We start from the raw sequence: 26,461 nt of genomic DNA on the forward strand, positions 1-26,461 counted from the left end.
ATGTAATGTACATTTGTAGTGTCCAGAGATGGGAAGTTTAAAATGACATATACTCAGTTAGATTTAGTTGAAAAACTTTTATTAAAAATATAACTTTAATGAATAGTTATTCTTATCTTTACTTTTTACTTTCATTTAAGTGATATTCTTGTGAGAGTATTAATACTCCTACTAATCTTCTGTTTACCTCACCTGCCACAAGATACTTAAGCTATTGGAAATCAGGTAATTATACGGTAAATAGTAAATAGGAATTCTGTATCATTTCCTAACATAAGCAATACCAGCTGTATAGATTTTGAAGGTTAGTATAAGATCAAGTTTAAAAAATGATGCATTGCACAGATGCACAAATTTCTTAGTGATTATCTACATTTTTTTAGTTAATTCTATATTTTAAAATAATAAAATTTACACATAAACATAAACAGTGTAACTTTAAAACATTAAATTAGATGTTGTAATCCAACAACTTAAGTACATTTTACCGAAAACTTTTTATTTGCTCTTTAGTAATTTTTTGGATGACTCCTTTCTGCTTTTAAGTTAAAAAACAAGGTTAAAGTAGTGCTACTCTAACTTGGGTAATTTTTTTTGTGGATACCCTACTCACCTCTGCCAGTGACCAATAAATGTGATTATACATGTCGTTATAAAACTATAGATCGTGACTTCATATACAAATTAGCATGCTGATAGTGTTTGCAGGGCTTTTTTCTTTGGTCCTTTCTTTATTATTTATTTGGAAGATTTTGGTTGTTTATTATAATCCAATTGCCTCCATTGATGTTTAATTATTATTAGATTTTTCTCGTGTTCTGTTCTTTGTTTATTTGCTTTATTTTAGTTATGTAGATATTTACTAATACTTGCTTTTCGATTTGTGTTTTTATGTTCTTCTTGTACACTGCTCTGCTGTTATGCATGTTCTTCCAGTTTGCCATGTAAGTTTCGGCCTAAGGTGTCAAAATTGAGATTCAAATGTGTTTCTAGTGTGGCTAAGCTGACTCGATGCTTTCAACATCTTACTTGCTCATTAGCATACACGCTACAGTACATGAAAGAGTTTCTACAGTCCACAGGCACAAACACATATGCACACAAAAGGGTTTGAAAGGTCTTGTAAGCTTGTCTTCAGTTTTTTCTTTTTCTGAGAAATGCTTCTCCTGCTATTAAAATAATATATTGTAGCTTATTAAATCATGTATATGATATTTATATCACATTGTCCTCTTGTTGTTAACAGGTCATCACACTGGAAGGATGGGTGGACATCATGTATTACGTCATGGATGCTCACTCCTTCTACAATTTTATATATTTTATACTGCTCATTATTGTAAGTACCACCTTTATATCTTATGAAAAATATCTAAATGTATCAATAGATATGCCCCACTATATTGCATATTTAACTCTCTGTTAAAAGATGTGGCTTAACTTTTGGGATACAAAAAAAAGAAACAATAAGAAAGTGCTGTTGCAACTGGTGACTAACTTTAGACAACATTGTTTTCCAACTTTTAATTAAATATTGAAATAATGGGTCTAACTGGGCTAAATAGATGCTAAAACTGCTTGTCAGTTCAGATCATCTCAACGCACAATCATCTGATTAATCAGATGAATGGATTTCAAGTTAACTCTGTTCAATTATTTTCAAGATTTATACAACTCATTTTATCGTACAGTAGTTCATTTTTGCAATTAATATAGTTGTGCTCGAAGGGCCACTTCTGGAGCTGTTTAAAAGTTACCTTTCGTATCTCTGCTTCTTTCTGTTTGTCTGCTTATGTCTCCTTGAACCCCAGTCGGCCTCAGCAGATCGCCGCTCACACTGAGCCTAGTTCTGCTAGAGGTTTCTTCCTGTTAAAAGGGAGTTTTCCTCTCCACTGCTGCTACAAGCATGCTTGGTGTGAGGGGATTGCTGTCCCCTCACACTGAATTTATCTGACTGTATGATCTGACTGAATTGTCTCTTTAATGTGCCTTGTGATCAAATTCGTTTCGTTTAATAAACAGAAATTTGCTAAATTCACTTCAACTCAGATAAAAACTTTTTACATAATTTCTATTTAATTTAATTAAAAACTACTTAATTCTGTCTGATTTATTTCAGTTATTCTCCCTCATTTACTTATCTATAATAAACTTGCTTCAATTCAGTTCTGTTTGATTTGAATTTATACTCTAAAATTGAACAAAACATTTTTCAGTTCATTTCAATTATGATCAGTTCACGCCAATTTTATATCCAGGATAACTTCTTTTTACATTTTAAAAATAAATCAACATCATTTTACCTCAACATTACCTAAAAAAAAAAACTAGATGGTCCTATTTAGTCCAAGCATTACGATATTATTATAAAATTTCAATGAATCCCTTTTTAGCAAGTTATTTTAAGATAAGTATTAAAATACTAAAAATACTTCACCACATGTACTGATAAGGGTTAATAATTATTATCCATAGATCTGAAAAATGTACCTGAGAAAAAATAAATGGGTTGTGAGTTATCCTTTAAAAGGTGGAGAACTTTGGATGGACAGCTCCAATTTCTGCCTTGTAGTCGATTCTGAATGGCAGCCGTTTGGTTTCATGCCGAGAAGAAGCACTGCTGATGCTGATGGAAGTTGTTATGACAAAAAGTAAAGTAGGTCAGAAGAAAGTAGCAAATGCTCTTTTAAGACTAGTACTGTGAGAGGGCACATGGGAGAGTAGCAAGAACATATATTTCAACATATACAAGATAATCTATATAATGTGAGATAATGTGAGGTGTTCAGTAGCTGTAGTAAGGTAGAGTCAGACTTCTCTAAAAAGGGGCTGAGTGGGTGTTTGAGCTTATTGCTCATGTATATCTTTCACCTGAAAGAGGGCTAAAAGGCAGGCTTATAAGTCTCATAAAACACTGAAGTTTGCTCTTTTAGTGTGACAAAGCCTAAAAAAAGTGTATGAAGTCATTTGTAAGGCACCCTACATTTATAAGGGAGATAAGGATGGACACAGAAGGCTGAATAGATTTAAATATAACACAGAGATGATGAAAAAATTGGCATGGAGGTAGTTATCTGTGTCTATCAAATTAGAGAATGGCTAAAGAGGATATTGATGTATATTGCAAGAAAGAAACGGCAGACAATTTGCAGAGAAAAATACAGACGGGCAAGGGATTATTAAGACAAATGGTTAGAGCTCTGAAGGGAAACAACATTAAGCACATGTTTACATCAGAAGCAACTGAATATACATTTGTGTTGCATTTCAGCTCTGTTTTAGAGAATTTAGAATAACCCTTTTAAAGTGAGCAGGTAAACTTCCTTTCTATCATAATCCCCTTCTACTAAAATTTGCATATTTAGAAGTTCTAAACCTTGAAGCCCCCATAAGCCTAACATTTGATATACAAACTGCAAAGGAATGAGAAACATATTTGGTGTTGGGAAGACGAAATGGCCAAGAGCAAAATACAAAAATGGCAAAATTAACTTACTGTAAATAACATTAAGAAAAGATGGAACTACATAATGAGAGCTCAACAGAATAACCGAAAAACAAGAGACAAAAAGTCTTTAGTAATTTTAGTAGGGTGGTTCTTCCTTTGACATTTTTAGCATTGCTTTTCCAGAAGCTTTGCCACAATTCCATGTCTTCTTCATTCATTGCTGTTCTTTCTCTGTGGTTTGTTTGAGCCACAATAACTTAAAAAGAACTTTGAAATCTTTTTATTGACTGATTTTTTGACTGATTTCTTTCTTATCATTTCTTGATTTCTTTTTTAGATGGTAAATAAGGGAACCCTTTTTTTAAAATAAATTTTAGGCTACTCAATCGTGTGAGACAGTTTCTGTTTAAATGTCATCTGGATTCAAAGGGCCAGGCAGTAATTAGATCCTGGGTTTGGATAGTAACTTTACCAAAAACTGTGGTTTAATCGCTGATAATAATTATTTCTTAAGAAGAGGAAATACCTTTTCAATAATCTGAATAGCTTTTCAAAATCAAATCATAATTATAATATCAAATCATTTTATAGAAACTGTTATACTGTCTAAGACATGGAAGTGAAAATCACAACAAGTGTAAAGTATATAGTGGGGCAAACTGTGTTATTTTAAATAAGAATTGTGACAATTCTAAGATGTCTTAAATTTGATTTTATTCGTAAAGGTCTTGAAGTTGTTCTTCTAGTTTTGTATATTCGTAGTTGGTCTTAATTGTTTTATTTGTTCTTTTTTAACCAGGTGGGCTCTTTCTTCATGATAAATTTGTGCCTCGTGGTCATCGCCACCCAGTTTTCTGAGACAAAGCAAAGAGAAAACGCCTTGATGAGGGAGCAACGTGCTCGCTACTTGTCTAATGATTCAACTCTAGCCAGTTACAGTGAGCCAGGCTCATGCTATGAGGAGATGCTACGATATATCAGTCATCTTTACAGGAAGTTCAGGCGCAGGCTGCAGAGAATGTACTATGGATGGCACAGGTATGAGTAGGCTGAGTCCTGCTGAGATTTATCCTTTCCATTTCTAAATGGCATTAATTTGATTTATAAAGTGCCAAAATTATTTTAGTAGTTTCCAAAACTGGTGCTGGTATTGGTTCTTAGCTCACTTTCTAAGAGTACAACAAAGAGGTTTGGTTTAGTTTGACAAAGACAGAGAATCCTCGTTATATAAAAACTTGGATAATACTAAATTATCTGTGTTTGTCTTGATGACCCAATCTCCAATTCTGAAAAAAGTGACTCCATCTACTTTGCCAAATAGGCGTCAAAAATACTTTGTTGTTGAATTCAGTTTTATTGAATCTAATGTATTTTGTCTTTAGCATTTAACACTTTGTATTTTTCAGCAGTTAGTACTATTGAAGAATGCATGTCTGTGATCAATAATTATTTCTGTCTCTTTTTTTTTTAAGCAAAAGGCGTAAAAAGGTGAACCCTAATGGCGGTGGAATTGGCAGTAATGGTGGTGGGAACGGACATGGCCAAGGTTCCAGCAGGGGTTCAGGACCTGGCACAGCATTATGGCTGAGGCCAATTCATAACCTCCTGCAGCACCATCAACACCAACACTGTCGTCTCAGCAACGGTGGACAGCACACAATCAACACCACAACTGCTGAGCACACGGATCGGGAAGGCCGTGTTAAAAGAGGGGATGAGTTGGAGATGACGTCTCTTTCTGTTACAAGAGAAAGTACAAACGGCGATAATCCTCCTGATGTCTCTCAGGGAATGGGTGCCCTGCTTGGGCAACTAAACGGGGGGATGAACTATCCTACCATTCTGCCATCTTTTGTGTGCAGCTACAGTAGTAAGACGCCGCCCCCTCACTCGAAGCAGTGCGGGCGCATTCCAGAGCAACATCCATTGAACCATCCAGCGTCTGAGCACACAGAAGCCCTGAGCAAGCTTTACCAGCTAATGGGACAGCACAGTAAGAAAATCATAACACACAATGCAGAGACTTTTTATGCCTTGCAAGGAATTTTATCACTACCTAAGTTTTTTTTGTCACATTATAACCATGTATTAGACCAACTGGCCAGATTTTGAATAGCATTTTTTTTGTCATAAATTCCTTTGTAAAGTGTCCCATATCGTAGCTATGGCACCTATCCCCATTTTGTGTTTCAATATCTTTTAAAAGTTTGTCTGCCCTCTCCCTGAGCTCGACCAGAGGTAGAATGCATGCTTCTTCATGTGTCTTAAGCAGCACTTAGAGCTGTGACAGGAAATCCATTTGTCCAGTGTTACAGTGATCAGTTCAGAGAGTGGGATAAAGAGCTTGGATAGAGTGGGTCAACATAGTCTGGGGAGAGTGTCACAGAGTTGGGAAATTAGACAGTGCAAAGCAGTGTCAACACTGACAGGTATGCAAGGGTATCTGCAAAAAAATAAATGATGATTCAGAAGAGCTTCAAACAAGAAGCATGTAGTATGAAATATGTGCTATCCAGTGGGACAAAGCAAGAGATGAATGCAAAGAGAGAAATTATTAATTAATAACAAGTTAATTCGGGAGACAGCATGAAAGACAGAGAGAGAAAGATGGAGAACAGCTCTTGTGTGTTACATAATAACATTTTCAAAGGCAAAAGCAGGATGATAGATTCGTCTCTTCTGTCCTAATGGGGTGAGACTGCCAGTGACGACCCCCACTTTAGATATGCAAGCTCATTTTCACGCTGCTGACACTCTAAACATAATTAAGTGCACATAGATTGGTGCCTGGCAGAGAAGAGACGTGGCATGTGATACTTTTAAGTGGAGCATTAGTGATAAAGGCTAAAGCCAGTAAAATGAGGAGCTAAAATACACCATAGGTTGTACTGATTTTAGCCCCTTTTTTTTTTACATAATTATAACTATTTTCAAGGATATATGAATTGTAGTGAAAGTGATTTAACATTTGTATTTCCCAGTTTCCAGTCTGCCTTTTATGGAGAATAGAGTTGTAAATGCACAATACTTGACTGACATGGAATTAATTAGTTTTAAAAACCTCATAGGACCAATTATTTCCTTCTTGGTAGCCACTCTTTCCTTCGCACTGTAAGATGAGTTGCTTATAAAGGCCATGTGTCGATCCAAATATAATGTGTTGTTTTTAGTGAAAATCCTAATTCCCAAATGTTTGATGCAACCTCAGTTGATGAGAGACACAAAACCAAAGCTCATGTAGCACAACCATTATTTAATCAGGGATCAGTCGAGAAAATGGTTAAATTCTGAAAGTTTGCCTCCATGGTGGGATTTTTAAGCTGGGTCAAACAACGAGATGCAGATGCATAAAGAAAACATAGGGAAAAAAGGTTCATAGATTACATCTCTTTCAGCAAGTCAGATTTCTTTTGTAGCCCTGTTGTTAATAGGTGTCAGAGCTAGGTCACTCATTGGTAATAAACCTCATAGTGTAATTGCATTAAAGCATCCTAGATTTTGGTGAATGTGTCCTGCACACAAGCACAGCCTGTCCTCTGAAGTATGTTAAAAACAAAATGTTTTTTTTTTATATATAAACAAATATTTCACGCATTAATGTTCTAAAATTAATGAGTAAGTATTATTGGATCCATAATCTCTGAAAATATGCACAGTCTTTAAAGATATTTAATAAAAAATGGAGCAATCAATCACTTTACAACAGTTATAGTAAGAAAATACTCTGAAATGTGTACCACATTATCCTCACACATTTTATCCCTTTAGATGTCAGGCAGCATCCTAGAGAAAATTACCTGCTGTTTAAGCTGCTTTTAAATCGCTGATGTTTCCACTCGTTAAGCTCTGCTTATGGTGTGCTTTGCATTTTCTCTAGTCTTATTTTAAGTCTGCCGTCAGAGAACAGCAGGTAAGAGCAGTAAGCCAGACTGATGATGAAAGGTGAGCTTGCAGTACTAACTGTGACGGCTAGTGTCTGCAGGCTCTTGGTGGAAACCAACCAACCTTTTATTTTTGTGTGCAAAAGTTCACTTACTGTATCTCCTCTGTTCTTTTGTCTTTGCAAGGTCTGTTTTTTATATTGTTCTGATATGACTGTCATGTTTAGGTTATAGAAAATATCAATATATCTTATGATATATACAGCAAAATAATGTAATTGTGAAATTCTTGCAACCCAAATCAAATATACCTTTTCTTTTTCTCAGACTTGTGGTAATAATAACTGATTTTCTAGCAGTGTTAGGTGTAACAGTGTTACATAATAACATCCGTGGTAACAGAGTTATTTTTTCAGTAACAAAGTAATCTAATTGATTACTTAACGCGGTAACTTTGCTTGCAATCCAAATTGGCACTTTACTGTAACTCGATCAATCGGAGCAACTTTTCATAAAGGCACTTTCTCTGTTGCAAGGAGAAAGATCTTTCAGTGCAGGGAAGAAGCAGCAGATGTGATACAGGCCTATGATTTGTTGAGTGGATGTAAAGTGGGCGGGTGTTATGTATGCAATGGGGGCTCAAACAGAGAGGAGAGACGTGAAGGGAGGGCAAATCTGCACAGCCAATGAATATTTCTAAACTGGAGGTATTGATGTTTAATATTAAACGTTCTATATTTAATAATTGTACTCCCAGTTGTATTAAAAAAAGCCCATAACAAAAAAGGCATTCAAATTCATTGTGAGTTTAGATTTTGATATGTAAATGCTTAGTTACTTTGCTTAATAACTAGTTATTTTTGATTTATCAGTCGTTGATCTATTAGCTTTAATCAGTAAGTCTTGGTTGTCTTCCTAAAGCAACATTTCTCCAGTGTAAAACAAGGAAAACAAAAAACTATAATTATTTTAAACACCATAGGTAGCCATTTTCATATGGATATTTGGGATGTCCAAGTTAATGAGAGATTTGTACTTGGCAAGCTCACTTTGTTAAAATAGACTTACCATCAAGTACACCATTTATGTACTAAAGTTAAGATAATCTCCTCAGACTTGAAACAGATCAATTCAGTCCAGATATTTTTTTGTTTTTATCAGAGAAATGTAGGTAAAGGTACAATTATATCCTGACTTATGCCAGCACAGACTGCCCTAAATAAACATGCATCAACATCTAACCATTAACAGTGATAAACTGAGGTTAGAAAAGTGAGTTTACCAACTTAGAGCACAGAACTTAACTTTAAAAATGCCATTATTAGCCAAGCCAACACTTCTCAATTGCAAAATGATACATAAAACCAAAAAGACAACAAAATGAAAACAGCCAGAAACATGCTTTCCGGAGATTTCTGACCTTTTCTATCACTGTTTTCCTGAAGGTCGTCAGAAACTGCTTTTTCAGCTGGCAGGCGTGGTGCCCAGCCCTCTGCTTTTGGAGTTGCTTAGCTGCCCTATGTGTGCCCGCAGTCTAGAGACCCTGGAACTGGAACTGGGAGACCTGGAAGGGGGTAAAGCAGAGGCAGATGGACTACATGACTTTCAACAGGTCAGAAATAGTCCTTAATCTGCTCGAATTATAGTTTAAAACAAAATATGTGTTCATTTCTGGCCCATAAGCTTATATTTGTAATTATTGGTTCATGTACATTTGAAAGATCAGTAAAAACTGAAATGTGTTGATGTGGTCAAATCTCAATTCTCAGGGGTGTGATCTAAGAGGACTGCGACGTCGGTTTCGACGGTGTGAAGTTGTGGAATACAAAAACGGAGTGTTTCGGGCCTGGAAGGACTTTAGGGAAAAATTGAGGAGAATTGTTGAAAGTAAATACTTCAACCGGGGAATTATGATTGCCATCCTCGTCAATACCCTCAGCATGGGAATAGAGTACCATGAACAGGTAAGATTAACACTGAAGTTGTACGCATCATATTTTCTTTAAATTGCATTTGGATGTCTGAGAATGCTATTTTACAGATTGGGTGTACAGAACACTTAACCACCTAAAAGAAACCTAAAAAGAAGAATTTTGTTAACCGAAGTGCTTTACAGAAAATAAAAAAAGATTTTCCATTTCTCATACATAAAAACACATCCAGACTAAGTTAGCATCACAGGCTCCTGGCTTATGTTCCTTCTTTATTTTTCTGGCAAAGATCTGGATACTTTGGGTTCTCAGACGTGTCCTCATTTCTTTTCTCCTCTTTGCTGTCCTTGCCTCAGTCTCCTCCGATTTTCTCTCCTGGCAAAGTGTCTGCACTTGTATCTCTGTGGTGTAAACATGGGGAGAGACTGGGTGAGCCGTTGCCTTTTAAGGGCAATACTACATCCAGATATACACAGTGAAGTGTAATTTATGAGTTCCTTCTCACTTTGGCGCTGATAAACCCCCCATTTGTGACTCCTAGCCAATTTTTCTCAGCCTAAGGGTGTATGTGTGCATGAATGTAGAAGACCTTGAACTGATGGTTCACCATGAGCGAATTATGGTTCTGTTTAGACTGAGTCAAACTTGGATTTTTTTTATTTTTTTTTTATTACAATTTTGTCATTGGAACAAACTATTTGCAAAAGTTCTTTTTAACCTAATAGGTTTTAGAAAATAAATAAATCCTTAAAAAACTTGCTAATTAAAAAATACAGACAGCAGGATTTTTTTATTGTTGGTTTGTTTTGGTTTATGTCTTAACCCCGGCATTTGTTGCCCCTAGCCCTGGACTTACGGTCGTAGCCATTCAAAATTTCCCCACTTTCCCTGATGGGCCCTTGGCTGGTCCCCTGCAATTCCTTTTTAAACATCAATCTTTGTACTAAAATATTCTGTCATGATTTGTGGACATTAATATCTAAGTAGAAGCGTCATCTCCTGGTCAGACCCTGTAATTCAGTGAAAGGGTGTCAGAGTAAAAATAATGCATGGCCAGGAGAAGGCCAGTGGTTAGAAGTCTAATAAGATTTTGCTGTGAGTCACATTCGGCTGACGTTTGACTGGGAAGGGTAATTTTGAATGGGTACTACTGTATAATCGTGTTTCTTTACAAGTGTTAGCAGATAGCATCTGAAAAGTCTAACATATTTTTTACTTCAAAATCAGTCTCAAACATTGTACAGGATAATACTGCACTTCAATTATTTTAACCTATGCTTATAATATTACCTTACAATGTCTTCAGCAGATAAGGTGACAATAAAGCTACAAGACAGCTCTTCTTGAGACCCATGTTACATGAATAATATTATGAGATTTTGGTATTGTCTTGTAAACGTCTTCTTTAAACCATTCTTGGAAACCTCACAATGCAAAATATATACAAAATGCCATTTTAGGATCTATAAATAAGTTTTAATGGGGGATATAATCTGTTTATGGATAGAATCGCTTTATAATGGTATTATTGTATGACCACATTAAAAACAAAAAAAATATGGGAAAATTTTTTTTTTTAATGACATATTCAATGACTTTTAAATTTAAACATAAAATATAGTGTCTTAAGAATTGTGACTTCACATTTACTTTACAATAACTTTAAAATGAATATATTTAACATCAAAATCAACATGAGTTTCAATACTACAACTGTCTTTACTCTGTTTTAGACTGATGTACGTAGTGGTTCTGGTCCCATAAAATCCAAATACATGATGATCATCATCAGTGTTTGCAATGCAAGAGAAGCTGCATGTGTGGGTGTGAATCTCTCGTCTCGTTGGGACTTCAAAATATATCCGAAAGGCAAGGTCACGCTGAGAGTTGTATTCAGCGCTCTCAACAAGGTCTCCTCTGTTGTACGCTGTTAACAGTATTTTATTTAGAAACACTGTTGTGTAAGGACTCAATTGTCTAATAAAAAGAAGAGAGACAGTACCTGAGATCACTTAATAATATTGGTAGGACTAATAAAATTGTGTTAAATTAAGCTATATGCATGAATGACAATAAAAAACTCAACAATGTAAAAAAAAAATTCTGTCTTAAACTATTCCAGCTCTTTTAAATAATATTGTGTGTGACTATTGTGTGTAGTTCTCGATGAGACAAAATCAGCAAAACTATCCAAGCATTAATAGTGTATGTCATTTTCTCTTCAGCTCTCATGGTGGTGCCTTTTTAGCCATTTTGTATTGATTTGACCCACTGTGTAAGCCATAGTATCTGTCAATACACTGTAAAGTGGACTTCTAATTCAAAATCCATTCGCAGTGGCTTTTTTAAGCAGGCTTTTGAATATTTTTATCATAAAGCAGATCACCATAAGGTAAAGGAATCAAATCGTCAATATTTAGAAAGCAACAGAGGGTTTAGTTCTACTGTTATAGAGAGAAAGTAAGACTCAGATAAGCAAATTATACAAAACATTATCAAATCATTGTGGAAAGTTAAATCATGCAAATCCCTAATCTTTCTTTTGATTCTGTTTTGTTTGTAGTGAACTCAGATTTAGGTGAAACCCTAATGCTATATATGCTCTGTAGCACAAAACTCATAATGCTGCACAGATCCATACAGCTAATATAACATTTAAAGCCGGTTAAATGCATGAAATATAGTGCAGGGTAATGAAGGAACAAAATCACCCATAGGACAAGAATTAACTGAATTCATGTGATAATAGGATTTTTGTAAATGGATCCCTTCAGCTTTAATTTTAACCATTTTCCATGTGCTTTTCTGGGGCACTGGTCTGGATGCAGCATCAACAGTGGTCTGTTGATCCCCACATGAAAAGAAAAGTAATATTTTTTAATGAGTCTCCCTTGCGTGACATTAGATGAAGCTCTGAACCCTTGGCTTGGGGGCTTCACCCACTTTGCAGCAGAAAACAAAGTTAAATAATTTATGATTGAGAAAGATTAAGTAATTTGGGGGAGTCATAATTATTCATTACATGTAAATCTTTGGAATTGCATTAGGCCTGTTTTAATGATCATTATACTGTCCAGCTGAGAAAGAAAAGATAGAATAATGTAACAGAAATTCCAGCCAAAGGTTTTCTGTTCAAAATATTTTTTCAGTGTAAACTGCTTTAAACAATTTGTTTACATTTTAAATTTATTTTCATTAAGGAAAACATTTAGATCGTATAGTATAGATATGTTTTTGAAAAATCACCAACTGAAGTAACTATATTGATTGTCTTTAAAGTTTTTAAACATTACCGGTATTCACTGTATTTTTATTAAGTTCAAAAGCAGAGTTTGAGTTTTAAGGATATTCTACAATATTTCCTGAAAGATTTTTTCCCCCCAAATATACTTTTGAGGGGTTTCTCAATACATAGTGTTGATCTTTTTAAAGTTGACCAAATTAATGCTATTCAGTTTATTTTTCTAACTGCAATGTATTTAATCAGTCTGATCTATTTGTATTGAGGTTATACCTATACATAAAAAAGAGCTTGTTTCTCCAATTTTTAACAGATTACATAGATTTTATTTAATGTATTTAATCCCATGATTAGTTTGATATCACATCTTTTATCTCATGCAATTGAATTCTAATTTTTTTATTACATGTATCTACGTTTTAACTTTACTAACGCAAAGAAATGCTACTACTGGATTCTGAAATATATGTTCATATTTTGGTGATACCACAAGGCTTTTAGCAGGGGACAAAAAATGCTGATTTTATCGTAAAAGAATTTATTACAAGCTTTATAAGGAGCAGAGGGGGGTCAGTTAAATCTTTTCTGGATCAATGAAGGTTCTATGTGGCGAGGGAGGTAGATCAGCAGTGATAGATCAACGCCCTTGGTCCCATTTGATTGATTGGGCCTGACCGTGGCTCTGAATTTGATTGATAATGCTTCATGGGTTCCATAGTTCAGGAATAAAACAGTGAAGATTTGCTTTTTTTTCATTTGTTTATGTTTTTGTGTGAATTGTTTTCTCCTCCTGAGTCGTCTTTTTTCTTTTAATCTCACTTTGTTTTTCTCACCCTACAGCCTGAAGAACTGACGGATGTGTTGGAGATTAGTAACATTGTTTTCACCAGCATGTTTGTGCTGGAGATGGGCTTCATGCTTCTGGCTTTCGGTTTGTTTGGATACATTCGAAACCCTTACAACATCTTTGACAGCATTATTGTCATCATAAGGTAAGGTTATTCCATAATATCTTTTCAAATAACAGTAAAAAAAAAAAAAACTCCAGCTGTGAAAATACTAGCCTGTTCAATTTGGAGATGGGATTGTTTTATGTTTATGTTTCTTAGTGTGTGGGAGATAATTGGTCAAGCGGATGGAGGTTTGTCAGTCCTGCGGACTTTTCGCCTGTTGCGAGTGCTGAAGCTCGTACGCTTTCTACCTGCCCTGAGGAGGCAGCTGGTGGTGTTGATGAAGACCATGGACAATGTGGCCACCTTCTGCATGCTGCTGATGCTTTTCATCTTCACTTTCAGGTGCAAAAATGGAAAAATCCGCTGCACCTCCTACTTGCTTGTCTATAAAATGTCATTGCTTTCATCCTGTAAACATATTGAGACTTAGAGAATTGTGTTCTTACCCGTGGTAATGAAAAAAAGGACATTTTTAAACAAAATGTACTGGACACATTTAAAACAAGAGTTTCCAGCAAGATATTGGAATTTTCCTAGTTAACAAAGAATTTGATCCTAGTGTCACAAATATTTCATATAACACCACATTAGATCTTAGTCTCTCCCTCAAATACACATAAACGAAACCTTTAACCATCTATAGATTTTCTAGTTCACTGGTTCTCAAACTTAATATAGCATGTACCAAAAAAGTGAATATCATTCAATCAAGTAAGAAAACACAAAAAGTAAATCTCTTTAAAACTCTTTAAATTACACTTCATAATGTATATTTATTAAATACCCATCAGTCAAGACAACAGATTTTGAAATTAATCATTATCTTATACAGACTAGAGAATTTGCTTAGAATTACAGAAGGTAGTGCTTACCAAAGTGCTTGATATCTTCAATTTGTACTTAAAACATCACTTAATTCCCCCAAATGTGTTTTTTAAGTGTTTTTCTCACTTTTTTTGTGCTTACTTGTTCCTGATTTCCTCATGGAGCAGGTAACCAGGAATTTAAGACAGATAAAATCCCAATAAATAAAGGAAATTACACAAAATAAACTAAGAAAATAAATATAAGAGAATGATCCATAATATGACACAACACTTATTGCAAGATTAGCAACATAATGAGGCAGGACCTGTTAGGTATACTACATAATAGAAACATGCTAAAATGATGAACACAAATGAACCCCCCAAACCTCAAACACCTTGAAAACACGAAATGTTCTAGAGACATGATGGTAGTTTTAGAAAATACAAAATATTTATAGCTCTCAATAGGTCAGCTGGTCTGTAGATTGTCTAGGTAAAAAAATGCAAACGGCCATCCAATTTGGAACTAGTACTTTATTAAGCTTTGTTAGAGCAATTTTCAAAATCAATGTTTTGGAGTTTAAATAAATAAGACTTAGTCGCAGCAGCTTTCAAATTTTTTTCTTTTATGTCATTTTACTCCTTTAAAATTTATATTTTTAAAATGTAGCTTACAGTTTATTAAGCAAACAGTTGTCTTTTCACCACTAAAGTTAAAAAAGCACCATTAGTAGCACTTATGCCAACAATTAAGAACCTTTGCTCTAGATTGTCCAAAATCTTTTTTAGGATGGTGAGTTCAAATTTAGTGTGTTTTCCTAATTTCGCATTTTTGTGGTGAAGCAGAAAGGGTTTTAGGCCAGGCATATGTCCATAACAGCCATTTTGGATTAATAAAGTAATTGCTCATTGTAAACCCAAACAAGACTCTCAAATACTGTTTGCTCAAAACATTCTTATAACTAAGTACATTAGAAAATTTTAATTGATCCTTATACATTTTTTTTATTTGCATTTAAAAAAATGTTACGTCAACTGTACACATTTAAACTGTAAATAACTCAAAAAATTTTAACAAAAACAACAGATATTCTTTGCTAAAGTTCTCTAACAGTAACAGGTTTGTAATATTCCATTTCCTAACTGCCCTCATGATCCTGCTTAATCTTAGTAGTGACAAATTTGAGCATGGTCCAAATTCCACTTCATGACCAGTGGCTAAAAGAAATAGGTCCCTGTGTCACATTTAAAATCCAAGGAATCAAAAAAGCATAGATTACTTTTTAAAAGGTTCTAGATAATTCTACCAACCTAAAAAGGTCATTGATACATACATATTTTTAAAAGGATTTTAGGTGGACAATCAATTCTTTCACCAGTGTTTTTGTTAATAAGTTTAGAATATTATTAGTGTGTATTTATATATGTACTTATGTGTGTAATATTTTACTGTGAAAATACTCTGCAGCAATGACATTTTATGTAATCGCAGTTCTTTATTACTTTCTATAATTTCGCAAAAAAGATTTAACTAGGGGTGCCGTCTGTCTGTTGTCTGTTCCTTTGCATTCAATAATTCATCAATGTATTTCTGGTTTCTGCAGCATTCTTGGCATGCATCTTTTTGGATGTAAATTTAGTCTAAGAATGGAGAACGGGGACACCATTCCTGATCGCAAAAACTTTGACTCTCTACTCTGGGCCATCGTCACTGTATTTCAGGTGAGTCCAAGTTCTTATGTTTCACAGTACTTCTTTATAAGCTTTTAAAGATAAACTTTGTAACATAGCACCTTACATGAAATTTCGGCTTCAGAATCTTGGTTGAAATCTACACTTGCTATTCAGGATAACTATCATACTGATTTGCTGCAAAACACTAGCTTAACAACTGTCTACCACTGTATGTTTTATTTTGGATGAAGCTCATAGGTGTGTAAGCTTCCCTTTTTTTCTCTGTATGTGGGCATACACTGTATGAGTTTTTGCCTTTTTCAGGCCGATTCTCCAGTTGTGCGAGAATTTTTTTTTTGATCGGGCCGGATTTCAGCCTTGTCATACGTCCTGCGATGTGTAGTATACAGCTGGTAATGAGGGGAGATTAGCCTCTCATGACCACCTCCCGATCAGGAATTGTAAGATTAGGAGAAAATCAAACATGTTTGAAATTCAGTTGGCTCTCGTGAGAGGTTCGTCAAAAAAAATTCCAAGCCGATTTACCTGAACCTTGCACCCTGCACATGTGCAAACAAGGGAATTCTTCCTCTTCCAGATTGATGAGTCCATATCTTGGCACTGCGTCCAACGTGTGGTTTTTGGACGTACAGCGTAAGCAGTTACTGTAGATAGCATCAGAGCATCGGGCAGTACAGTTTAAGAACAGACATTGTGAGCTGGGAACTTTTAAAACCTGTGGTTTCGTCGTGCAGTTTGAGCTGTACCTGAGTACAACGATTGAAAATATTGTAAAGTGAATGTCCACCTTGTAACAAAGCAATATTCTTAAATTTTGGTTTCCTCACAACACATTTGTAAAGATATTTCACCCTGAGTGTTCCTGGTAAATCTTTTTTATCCAGCATCTAGTGACAGTTTTTTCTTCCCGAAGATGGAACAGGAGTCGATTTATTCTGGATTAGGAAATTTTTGAATTGCTTTAGCCAATATCTTTAGAAAATCTTTTTTCTTTTTCTTTTTTGTCATGAAATGAAATACGGTACCTATATCTAGACTTTCCCAGGATAAAAAAAACAAAAAACAAAAAATCCCCTTCAAGTCATTGTATTTCCACCTTATTTACCTCTTGGTTTTAAGTTGTTCATACCAAATCAAACCATGTCATTACACTTCTAAAGTGTCCTCATGTGTATGTCACCCAAAGCCTACTCCTAAGTGCAAAAAGTGTATCTAATTGTATATAGCATCTTTGCCTCACCATGATTTCTATTTTTTGCTCCACCTCCCCATGGAGATATTGTTCAATTGCTCCACAGTTATTTTTTTTTCCACACGGGATGCGTCAGCAGAAGAGTGGAACACACAATGCAGCGGACTTTCTTTGGTGCTGAGGAAGCATTTTATCTAGAGCCAACCGTCGTGTGAAAAAGTTCCACTCATTTCACACTTTGTATGCTTTTACTATAGTTATAAAGGAGTGCAAGCAGAACAAACAGATCTGTGCAGAATTGCGTATCGTATTTCACAGAAACAGCACAGAGGGACTGCCTTTTGCCCAGAGTGGGAAATGAGTAGGCAGAGCCAGCCTACATGAATGCGTACCCTTGGACTCTTCCAACAGGCATATTTATCCAACTGCAGGCAGAAAAACACTGTTTGTTTCTTTTGTTTGTTTTTTTTTTTTACATCCAGCTGCTTTCACGTGTTGAAATAGATTTTTTAAAATAAAATTTTGTCATAATTTAAATTGCTCATTACTGGGCTTTATAAATCATATAATTGATTTCTGGGCTGTATAATAAAATTAGATCATGCTGCTTTTCTTTCATCTCACTATTCCTTGCCTTTTAATTAAACATCTTCTGAAACCTCCTTTTTCTTCTGTCCTTTCTTATTTCTACTTTCACCCATCTCTTCCTCTTTACTTTCTCTCCTTCTTCATGCCTCGATCTCTGTCTATGTTTTTATCCACCATCCAGATCCTTACCCAGGAGGACTGGAACGTGGTGCTGTATAATGGCATGGCTTCTACCTCTCCATGGGCAGCTCTCTACTTCGTAGCTCTCATGACGTTTGGCAATTATGTGCTCTTCAATTTATTGGTTGCCATTTTGGTTGAAGGCTTCCAGGCTGAGGTGAGAACAACTGTGTTGCTTTTCGGAGTTTGGTGACAGTTGGAACTATTTCATTTTACATCACTTCATCACTTACATCACTTGTACTCAGGTACAATGCCTGTTCATAGAGTAGTAGGACAAATGCACTAACTTTACACACATTTACTACACATGCATTGAAGTAATATGCTAGTGTGGAATAGTTTGGAGGGAAAGCCTAAGAAAATAAAAGTTCCCTATAAGCATTCTATATTTAGAAAATCTTACCTTTTTCGGAATATCAACAAATGTCTAAATATAAAAATATTTTTTTGATCGTTAAGGTACATTTATTGTAAGCATTTTTATGAGATAACCGAGTCCTAGAGGTGACTGGATGATTTTTGATTAAATTGAATAAGAGATGAAAAATAAACATCTCTTCTTCTGTGTCAAAAGGCTCTTTGGTGTTCTACTGTCAGGAGAAAATGTAAATACAAAAAACATTTGCTTGCTTGTATGTACAAACATATGTGTCTCTTAGGGTGATGCCAATCGGTCAGAGTCAGATGACGAAAAGAAATCTGACAACTTTGATGAAGATGAAAAAGTCGAACAACTCAGAGATACAGGTAGATAAGACACCCAATTTATGATGCAATTTTTTGCTTTGTTTTTCCTTGCTCTTTTGAAAATTAATCATATATCTATTGTAAAATAAGTTAGCTTTTTTTCTTTTCTTTTTATCTACTCTGCAAAGAGCTCAAAATGTACTCTCTGATGCTGACAGCCAACGGTCATGTTGACCCTCGTGGCATAATGGCTCCACCCATAATAATGCACACAGCAGCCACTCCCATGCCAACACCTAAGGGCTCCCTAGGTCCTGAGTCTGTCTTAGGGGAGGAACTGATGTACAGAGAAGGAATAAATCAACATGGAGAAGCTGGACTGGGCGTTTCTGAAATAGGGAGTCATGCGGAGTCTCGGCGTGGAAGCTCAACATCAATGGACCCATCAACCTATGACCAGCGCTCTCCTGTAAGTTATTTCAACCTATTATAGTGCAAAATTCAAACAGAATCTGCAGTTTTATCTGATTTGATCTGCAAACCCCATTTATTTAAAGATATTCCACCAATAACTGCTATGAGTGGCTGGATATTTTCTGGCCCAAAATGTCCCTAATAGGTAGCGTGGAGAAAGTGAAAGGCATAAACCATGAATGAGTGAAAATTAACCAGGTCACCTATGTCAGCAAACTGGTCTCCAAAGCGTAGAATAGCCACTGAATCCCCATTGTTTAAGTCTTTTATGCTGTTTTCAGTGCACGCATCCTAGTTTTAAACTTTAGGAAAGAAGTCTTATGTAACTCTCAAAAAACCTTGCTTTCTCATTCACTGTTTTTAAATTATAAATATTTCAAAGTTATTTTTTTTGTAGGCTGTATCTGTTTAGTGCAGTTTTACAGTTAAACCAATTTTATGTTTAAATTTTTTTTTAAATGATTAGCCATTTCATCTCCTTTTATTGTACAAACTGTGCATGCATCATGGTGCTCATCTGGGCTTTTCATAAAGGTAGGGTAAATTGGAGGTCAACCCTTGCAATAAAAGATAAAATAAAGCCACTATATCTTCATTCAGTGAACTTTTATCTGGGACTTTTAACAGAATGCTGCTTTTTTCTAAAACATTTGAAAATGTATAGTTATTATGGCAAACTTTTTATAGTAACATGTGACATTGAACCTGATTTCTTTTTTAATTTCTTACTGGTTTTGCTATTTGTACCTTTAGTAACTGTTTTTTTTTTTTTTTTTAAGAATAATGCCATTGCTATTAAATATCTCTTTTGAAAATGTGTTCTGGCCAAGGTAAAGCACGTCACTAAAAACAACTGGTGATCAGAGCACTAAATTCACCAACAAATACATGTATCTAGCAGTAATAGCAGTTGTTTAATTAGTACTCAAACAGCCCTTAATCCCACGTGTCAGAAGATGGATGGATAATCCGTGAGCTAACCAAAAACAATAGGAAAAATAGAGACATGAACAAATGTCTAAAGTTGCCTGTAAAGTTTTATGGACTGCATGGAAATTTGGATTCTGTTTTTTGTCATTCTATTTTAGAAAAGACTGGGAAACAGCAGCTAATGCATACATAATCTGAATCTTATACTACCTTCCCTCTGCAGAATCTCTCAAGCCCTGGACGGCGCTCACCTCTTCCTCTCCGTGGTTCCATCAGCTCATGGGGAAGTCGCCGCTCCAGCTGGAACAGTCTGGGGAGAGCACCAAGCCTGAAAAGGCGAGACACCAGTGGAGAGAGGGAAAGTTTATTGTCCGGAGAAGGTGGTGAAGAGGAAGAGTGCCAAGATCAACAGGAGGAAGGTGTGGTAAAGAACAGATTGAGGCTGGAGAACCTGGAGCCGCTGCAAGCATCTTCTCTTTGCCCTGCCATAATGGCAGAGTATGGCGACTGCAATGGGAGAACTGTGACATATGATCCGAACGGAAACTCAGACCCTAAAGATGACTATACGTCCGAGGATGACTTGGATGATGATGTAAGTTATCAAGACTACCAGCTTACAAAATAACATTTAGGAGCTAAGCAGTAACGTTTGTGCAGTTTTCAAAGGTCTCCATTATACCAGCCTTATGTTTGCTTGATTGCAATTAAATACCAATTCCAAACTTATTTGTTTTTAACCAAAAGGAGGGTTGATATTGTCTTTCAAACTGGAAAACAGCAGTAATCAGACCTATGAACTGAAACGATGGCATTATCAGCAGACTTAACAGTATAAACAAATAATACCATCTGCCAAGCATGGTGGTGGAGAAATAATAACTTCTTGTCAACCATCTTTGAGTTCATCAGATTGCCCCTCCATGTACAAAAGAAGTGAATATGAATCCTCTGGTGTGAGAGCGAAAGCTTGTTTATAGTTTGGTCATTTTTACATAATAACACAATGACTCAAAGCATGTTGTGCGTTGATAAATATACAACAAGGTGGAAAAATCCATTGGTAAAGCAATAGTTATTTGTGTTTAAACTGGCTTTATAAAAGAAGGCACTGCAGAGTACATACAGTAACAAACCTCTGGAAGAAAGGGTGAGGTAACATTTCATTTTTTTAGGTATAGAAGCAAAATATGGTGAGTTGAAGAAAACATCATGAGCAAACTTATTACGATGATAAACATAGTAATAGTAGCATTATATTTTAGGAATGCTTTTCTTAAGCTCAGATGGAAAACCTGGTCAGAGTTTTGGGAAGATGGAAGGAGTTATTTAAAAGGAAGTCCTGGAACACAGCAATTAGAGGTTGCAAAAAGCATGAGTCTAGGTTGAAGGTTTCTATTCTAACAGGAATAGTGACAACAAACACATAGTCAGGGCTTTGATTTTTCATCAAACATAATCACTTTTTAAAAAGTCTAGTAAATGTTCAATCTTTTCATTGTTATTTCCAGTTTGTCATTTAAAAATATTCAAAATACATTAAGGTTTGTTGTTGTAATAATATGGAAAAAAGATCTGAACATTTTAAGTTTCTTTCAAAGCCACTGTACAACATATAGAACTTCACAAGAACTGGTGTATTGGGCTGAATTTGTGACCCCAAAAAACATCTAAAGAATCCCTGTAGCAAAAAGGAGCTAATTGACATTTGCACACTCTAGAAGATTTTTAATCATAGTTAATTACCCTTTTACATAAATCCATCAATCCATCATCTCCGGCTTAGTCCTTGTCAGGGTCGCAGTGGGCTGGTGCCTATCTCTGGCAGTCTATGGGTGAGAGGTGGGGTACACCCTGGACAGGTCCCGGGCCTGTCGCAGGACAACACAGACACACAAAAACACACAACCATGCAAACACACTCACACCTAAGGGCAATTTAAAGAAGCCAAGTTTTTGAACTTTTGGAGGAAGCTGCAGTACCCGGAGAGAGCCCACAAATGCACAGGGAGAACATGCAAACTCCATGCAGAAATACCGCCGGTCAGGAATTGAACCCAGTGCTACCCACTGTACCACTGTGCAGCCCACCTTTACCATGAAAATGCATTTAAATCATTTTCTAATTAGTGCTGTATCAGTAATTAATACACTGCGGTTTTTTTATTATCATAGGATGTAATTTTAATCTGTAGAGGATCAGATTAACTTTGTTCTTGACCACATTCACACCTTTTCAGTTTTTTTTTTTCTGGCAGTTGTTTTATTGATCTCTTTGAATTGCTTTGCACTTTACGTGTGTTTGTGTGTTCATAATGTAATTGCTGTAGGGAGGCTTATTGTCATGTTTTACTTGATTGATTTGGGAGATAATTGTTTCGTCACGGGTCGAAAGCAGTTAAACTCATTCATTGTTGTGTGCATGAATGCGTGCGTGTTGAAAATGTTTAGCTCTGTTTACTCCCATGTTGGTTTTATTTGACCCGTGCTCTGACATTGCTCAGGATTTTATTGCCTCCAAATTGAGTTCATAATACCATGAAATCCACACTGAATGCAGCTTATCACCGCCAGTATATGATGTATGGGTGTGGATGTATGGAGACTGTGTTATTCTGTGCATAAGGTTTGCTAAAATCCATGTGAGCAGGATGCGCTTTAAAAGACTTCACATCTCAGTTCCAAGAATATCCAAGTAGCAGGTCTTTCTTATCTACACACTCAGACTTTAGCACACAAACACAGCTACCTCCTTAAACAGAGAACACACTTAGATATACACTACACATGCTCACATAAGGGCCTGTGTGGCCACAAAGCATAGTCTGCTTGCCTCTGGGTGATTTTTTATTTAAAATCAGAAAGTACAAAAGCTGTGGACCAAAGCTTTCTTGTTTATTTTAATGCAAGCTTTAATGAGTCTAATTCTGAGTTTTTGAACTTCCTGAGTAGAAACTCCTCCTGTTATGGTCCAATTATCTACACCTTATAATGAAAAGGAACATGTTTATTATGCACCATAGATGTAAATATGGACTAACTACCTTCAGCAGAACTTTAAAACAAAATAATTTTATGATTACTTTTATGCTGCAATCTTTATTAGGGCATCTCCACTCTACTCATTATATCACATGTCCCTTAATTTTCAAACACATTGAAAAACGTGTTTATTCACAGCATTTTTAAATAATTGTGTGTATAGTTAATTTATTACTTGGCGCCATAAGAAATGTTATCATACATCTACTTTTAACAAGTTTTTTTTTGTTTTTTGTATTATATATTTTATATATGTCTAATAACTTTTTGTAGGACTGATTCTGCCCCCAAATACACAGTTTAAAACTAGGGTAGTTCCTGCTAAACTGACTACAAGGATGAATTCTCTAAGTTTACTGTCTTACTAAAATAAATCTTTAAACATTTGTTTGACAAATTAAAGGTACTGTTGCCACTGGTAGAGCAAAGTGCTGCAGTATATCATGCTGTAGAAACCATTTTCTTTAATCGAGAAGAAGTGTTCTCAGAACATTGCAAAAGGAGAAAAAAGAAACATACTTGATTATTGACAGAATTTATTCAAATTAAGTTAAGCTAAACTTTTACTAACGAACATTCAATACAGATAATAATTTTTCCAGCAGCATCTGACGACAGTCATTCTTTAGGAGTACAGACAGTAGCGTGGGCTGAGCAAAAGACTTTCACACTATTAATCCTCAAGTGACACCATACAAGGCTGGTTCCTCCATGTATCAATATGTACAACAGAAAACAGAACATCAGAACCTGCCTCTAACTGGTTTTATCAAAATCTCTAAAAGCTGCAGCAGTTGTACGTAACCCGACCACAAAGTTTTCAAATAAGGCAGAAACAGAAATTCAGCAGGTCGTCTTACATCTAACATAGATCATATCTCTGCACACACATCCAAGTTGACATCACTAATATTGGTCTCTACCCTCACTTCTTTGCCCCCAAGGTGCAGGGGGATAGAGATAGATATTTCTACCCCCCTGCACCTTAACAAGGCTCGGTCATTTGAAAAGTACTGGGTCTCTGGTGGAACCACAGCCCCGGGAAAGTAACAGCACAAAAGAATAAAATAACCCAGGTAAACGTGTATCAAATTGCTACCTGGGCTTTAAAAAGCCTGGGCTTCTAGTAGTAATGGAAAAGAGGCTTCTGAAGTGAACTATGTAAAGGTATCATTTGAGAAAGGCATGCATTCACCTTAATTTACATTGCAGGTACAGTTTCATACAATATGATTATATATATGATATGTGTTTGAGGTTTTAGAACCTCAAAACAACTTTGCTTAACGAGACAATTATGTATATAATCAGTTTTTTCGATGATTTAATGTAACTTGATGGTATATATAAAGATTTCACAAATTATAAAAAAGACCCACACATTTGACATCTAAGAAAAATCTCCACCACTCCTGAGAGGGAACGCCTATTAAACATGTGCAAGAGCATTCACAACCCCATCTCTCCTCGTGCATGTTCTGTTTAAAAGTTGCTGTTTGCATCGCTCATACAAGCTTACTTTCCAAAAGAAGATTTGCAATTTATCCACTATGTCAGATTCACCACCGGTAAATGAAAATGGGGACGAGCACGTAGGACGGCCTTACATAAACATATCACCAGGATGATTCACAGTTAGGATGACCACTTATTTTGATGATCCACCCGGAAAAAGAACATCCTCCAGTATACCTTTAAGGGAGAATTTCTAAAACATGACTAGATATAACGTTCTAGCTACATAAAACAAGGTGCCTATTTTTAATTCAAATTGCATTGAGAAAAAAAATTAAGCAGTCACCCAATACACTCAAATGTAAATGAATCAAACCTTTGTTTGAGCTCTGTTCAAGCTGCTTAAGGGATTTGTTTGATAAGCAGTTTGTTTACATGTTATCTGAATTTGGTAGATTTTCACCGATGGTAATAAACCATATAAAAGTGGCTGTAGCAAAGATTTAATTACATTCTATCATGATCTTAACAGCATTTTAATAGGGATTGTGATCAAGGTTTATAGAATGCAATAGTGAATAACAGAGAATATGCTTGTTGCTGCTGACACTTACATAGATGTTCATCCTCTCATTGCTCTAGAGTCCTTTCTGCTACTGGATCAGGAGGGAGCTCCATAACATGAAACCCCGGTGGTGTAAGGAACACGAAAACTGGACACTATATTTGTTCTCACCAGAGAGCCCGTAAGACCTACAACCTCACACAACTACACAATCTAAGCTATTTACAGGTGTTAAAGATTAAACTAAACTGCTAAATTATTTGAGTTATTTGCAAGTGTGATATTCTGATGAAAAGCTGACTGCATCATAGAAATAAAAAAAATAGTAAGTAAATTCAGTGGGTCTTTGTTGAAACACAATGATTAACCGTAAATGAAAAACTAGATAGATAGATAGATAGATAGATAGATAGATAGATAGATAGATAGATAGATAGATAGATAGATAGATAGATAGATAGATAGATAGATAGATAGATAGATAGATAGATAGATAGATAGATAGATAGATAGATAGATAGATAGATAGATAGATAGATAGATAGATAGATAGATAGATAGATAGATAGATAGATACATAGATAGATACATAGATAGATACATAGATAGATAGCTAGCTAGCTGACTATATTAGGGAATTATTACATCAGTGATTAGCAGAAGTACTGTGGGATTACATAAACAACATTGGATTTACATTTTCAGCTTCCTAGTTGTTTGCTCAGATTTCAACCCTTTGATAGAATTGAAGAGGGCAGACCTGTGTCAACATACAGAATAAAATATACAATTTCCTTTTATTCTCAAAAAAATCCTTATCTCTTTAATAATGTTGAAACTGGCTAACATCAAAGCCATACCAAAGATGGTTGGAATGGTTGATAAGCCAAAACAACATTGACAATGTGGTAGGATAATGCAAATGCATGCAATACAAGGCATTCAATTTGTTGGAAAAAAAAACATCAGATTTTTCTGTTACTTCTTAAATATAAAGATGAAATTGCCTGAATCTAGTCACCTTCCAATTTTATGTGAATTTAGCCTTTTAACACAAATAAAGGAATTTAATATATTCAGATTGTTATTAATGTTGTTGACCTTTATTTTTTTTTTACAAATTTGTTTCTAGTTTAGGTGTAAATTCTTGTTTTATTTCGTACAAATGTTTGGTTTATATGTCAGAACCACAGAAGGTATTTTTATATGACTCTGTGTCTGTTTAGAGTCCGTATGTGGTGCCAAGCGGTGATCACTCACAAATTGTTCGACCATGTGGTTCTGGTTTTCATCTTTCTCAACTGCATCACTATCGCTCTGGAGAGGCCTGATATACAGATTCATAGCACGGTGAGCCAAAGACAAGCATGGCTTACATAATTGCTTT

General features: G+C 35.5%; 1 protein-coding gene across 3 annotated transcripts in view; it reads left to right on the forward strand.

The window, feature by feature from the left end:
- LOC119774425 (voltage-dependent T-type calcium channel subunit alpha-1H-like) overlaps positions 1–26,461 on the forward strand; it is a 163,049-nt gene that overhangs the window by 100,927 nt on the left and 35,661 nt on the right. For all 3 annotated transcript variants that reach the window (XM_038271941.1, XM_038271939.1, XM_038271940.1), the window contains 14 exons: positions 1,247–1,339; positions 4,248–4,486; positions 4,921–5,441; positions 8,775–8,941; positions 9,099–9,293; positions 13,342–13,493; positions 13,611–13,796; positions 15,868–15,985; positions 17,920–18,075; positions 18,581–18,668; positions 18,797–19,077; positions 20,236–20,607; positions 25,152–25,255; positions 26,301–26,424. In XM_038271941.1, coding sequence (XP_038127869.1) covers positions 1,247–1,339; positions 4,248–4,486; positions 4,921–5,441; positions 8,775–8,941; positions 9,099–9,293; positions 13,342–13,493; positions 13,611–13,796; positions 15,868–15,985; positions 17,920–18,075; positions 18,581–18,668; positions 18,797–19,077; positions 20,236–20,607; positions 25,152–25,255; positions 26,301–26,424 — 2,796 coding nt within the window. The remainder of the gene's footprint in view (positions 1–1,246; positions 1,340–4,247; positions 4,487–4,920; positions 5,442–8,774; positions 8,942–9,098; positions 9,294–13,341; positions 13,494–13,610; positions 13,797–15,867; positions 15,986–17,919; positions 18,076–18,580; positions 18,669–18,796; positions 19,078–20,235; positions 20,608–25,151; positions 25,256–26,300; positions 26,425–26,461) is intronic.

Source organism: Cyprinodon tularosa, unplaced genomic scaffold (assembly GCF_016077235.1).
Source record: "Cyprinodon tularosa strain WSP-4 unplaced genomic scaffold, ASM1607723v1 ctg811, whole genome shotgun sequence".
NCBI lineage: Eukaryota > Metazoa > Chordata > Actinopteri > Cyprinodontiformes > Cyprinodontidae > Cyprinodon > Cyprinodon tularosa.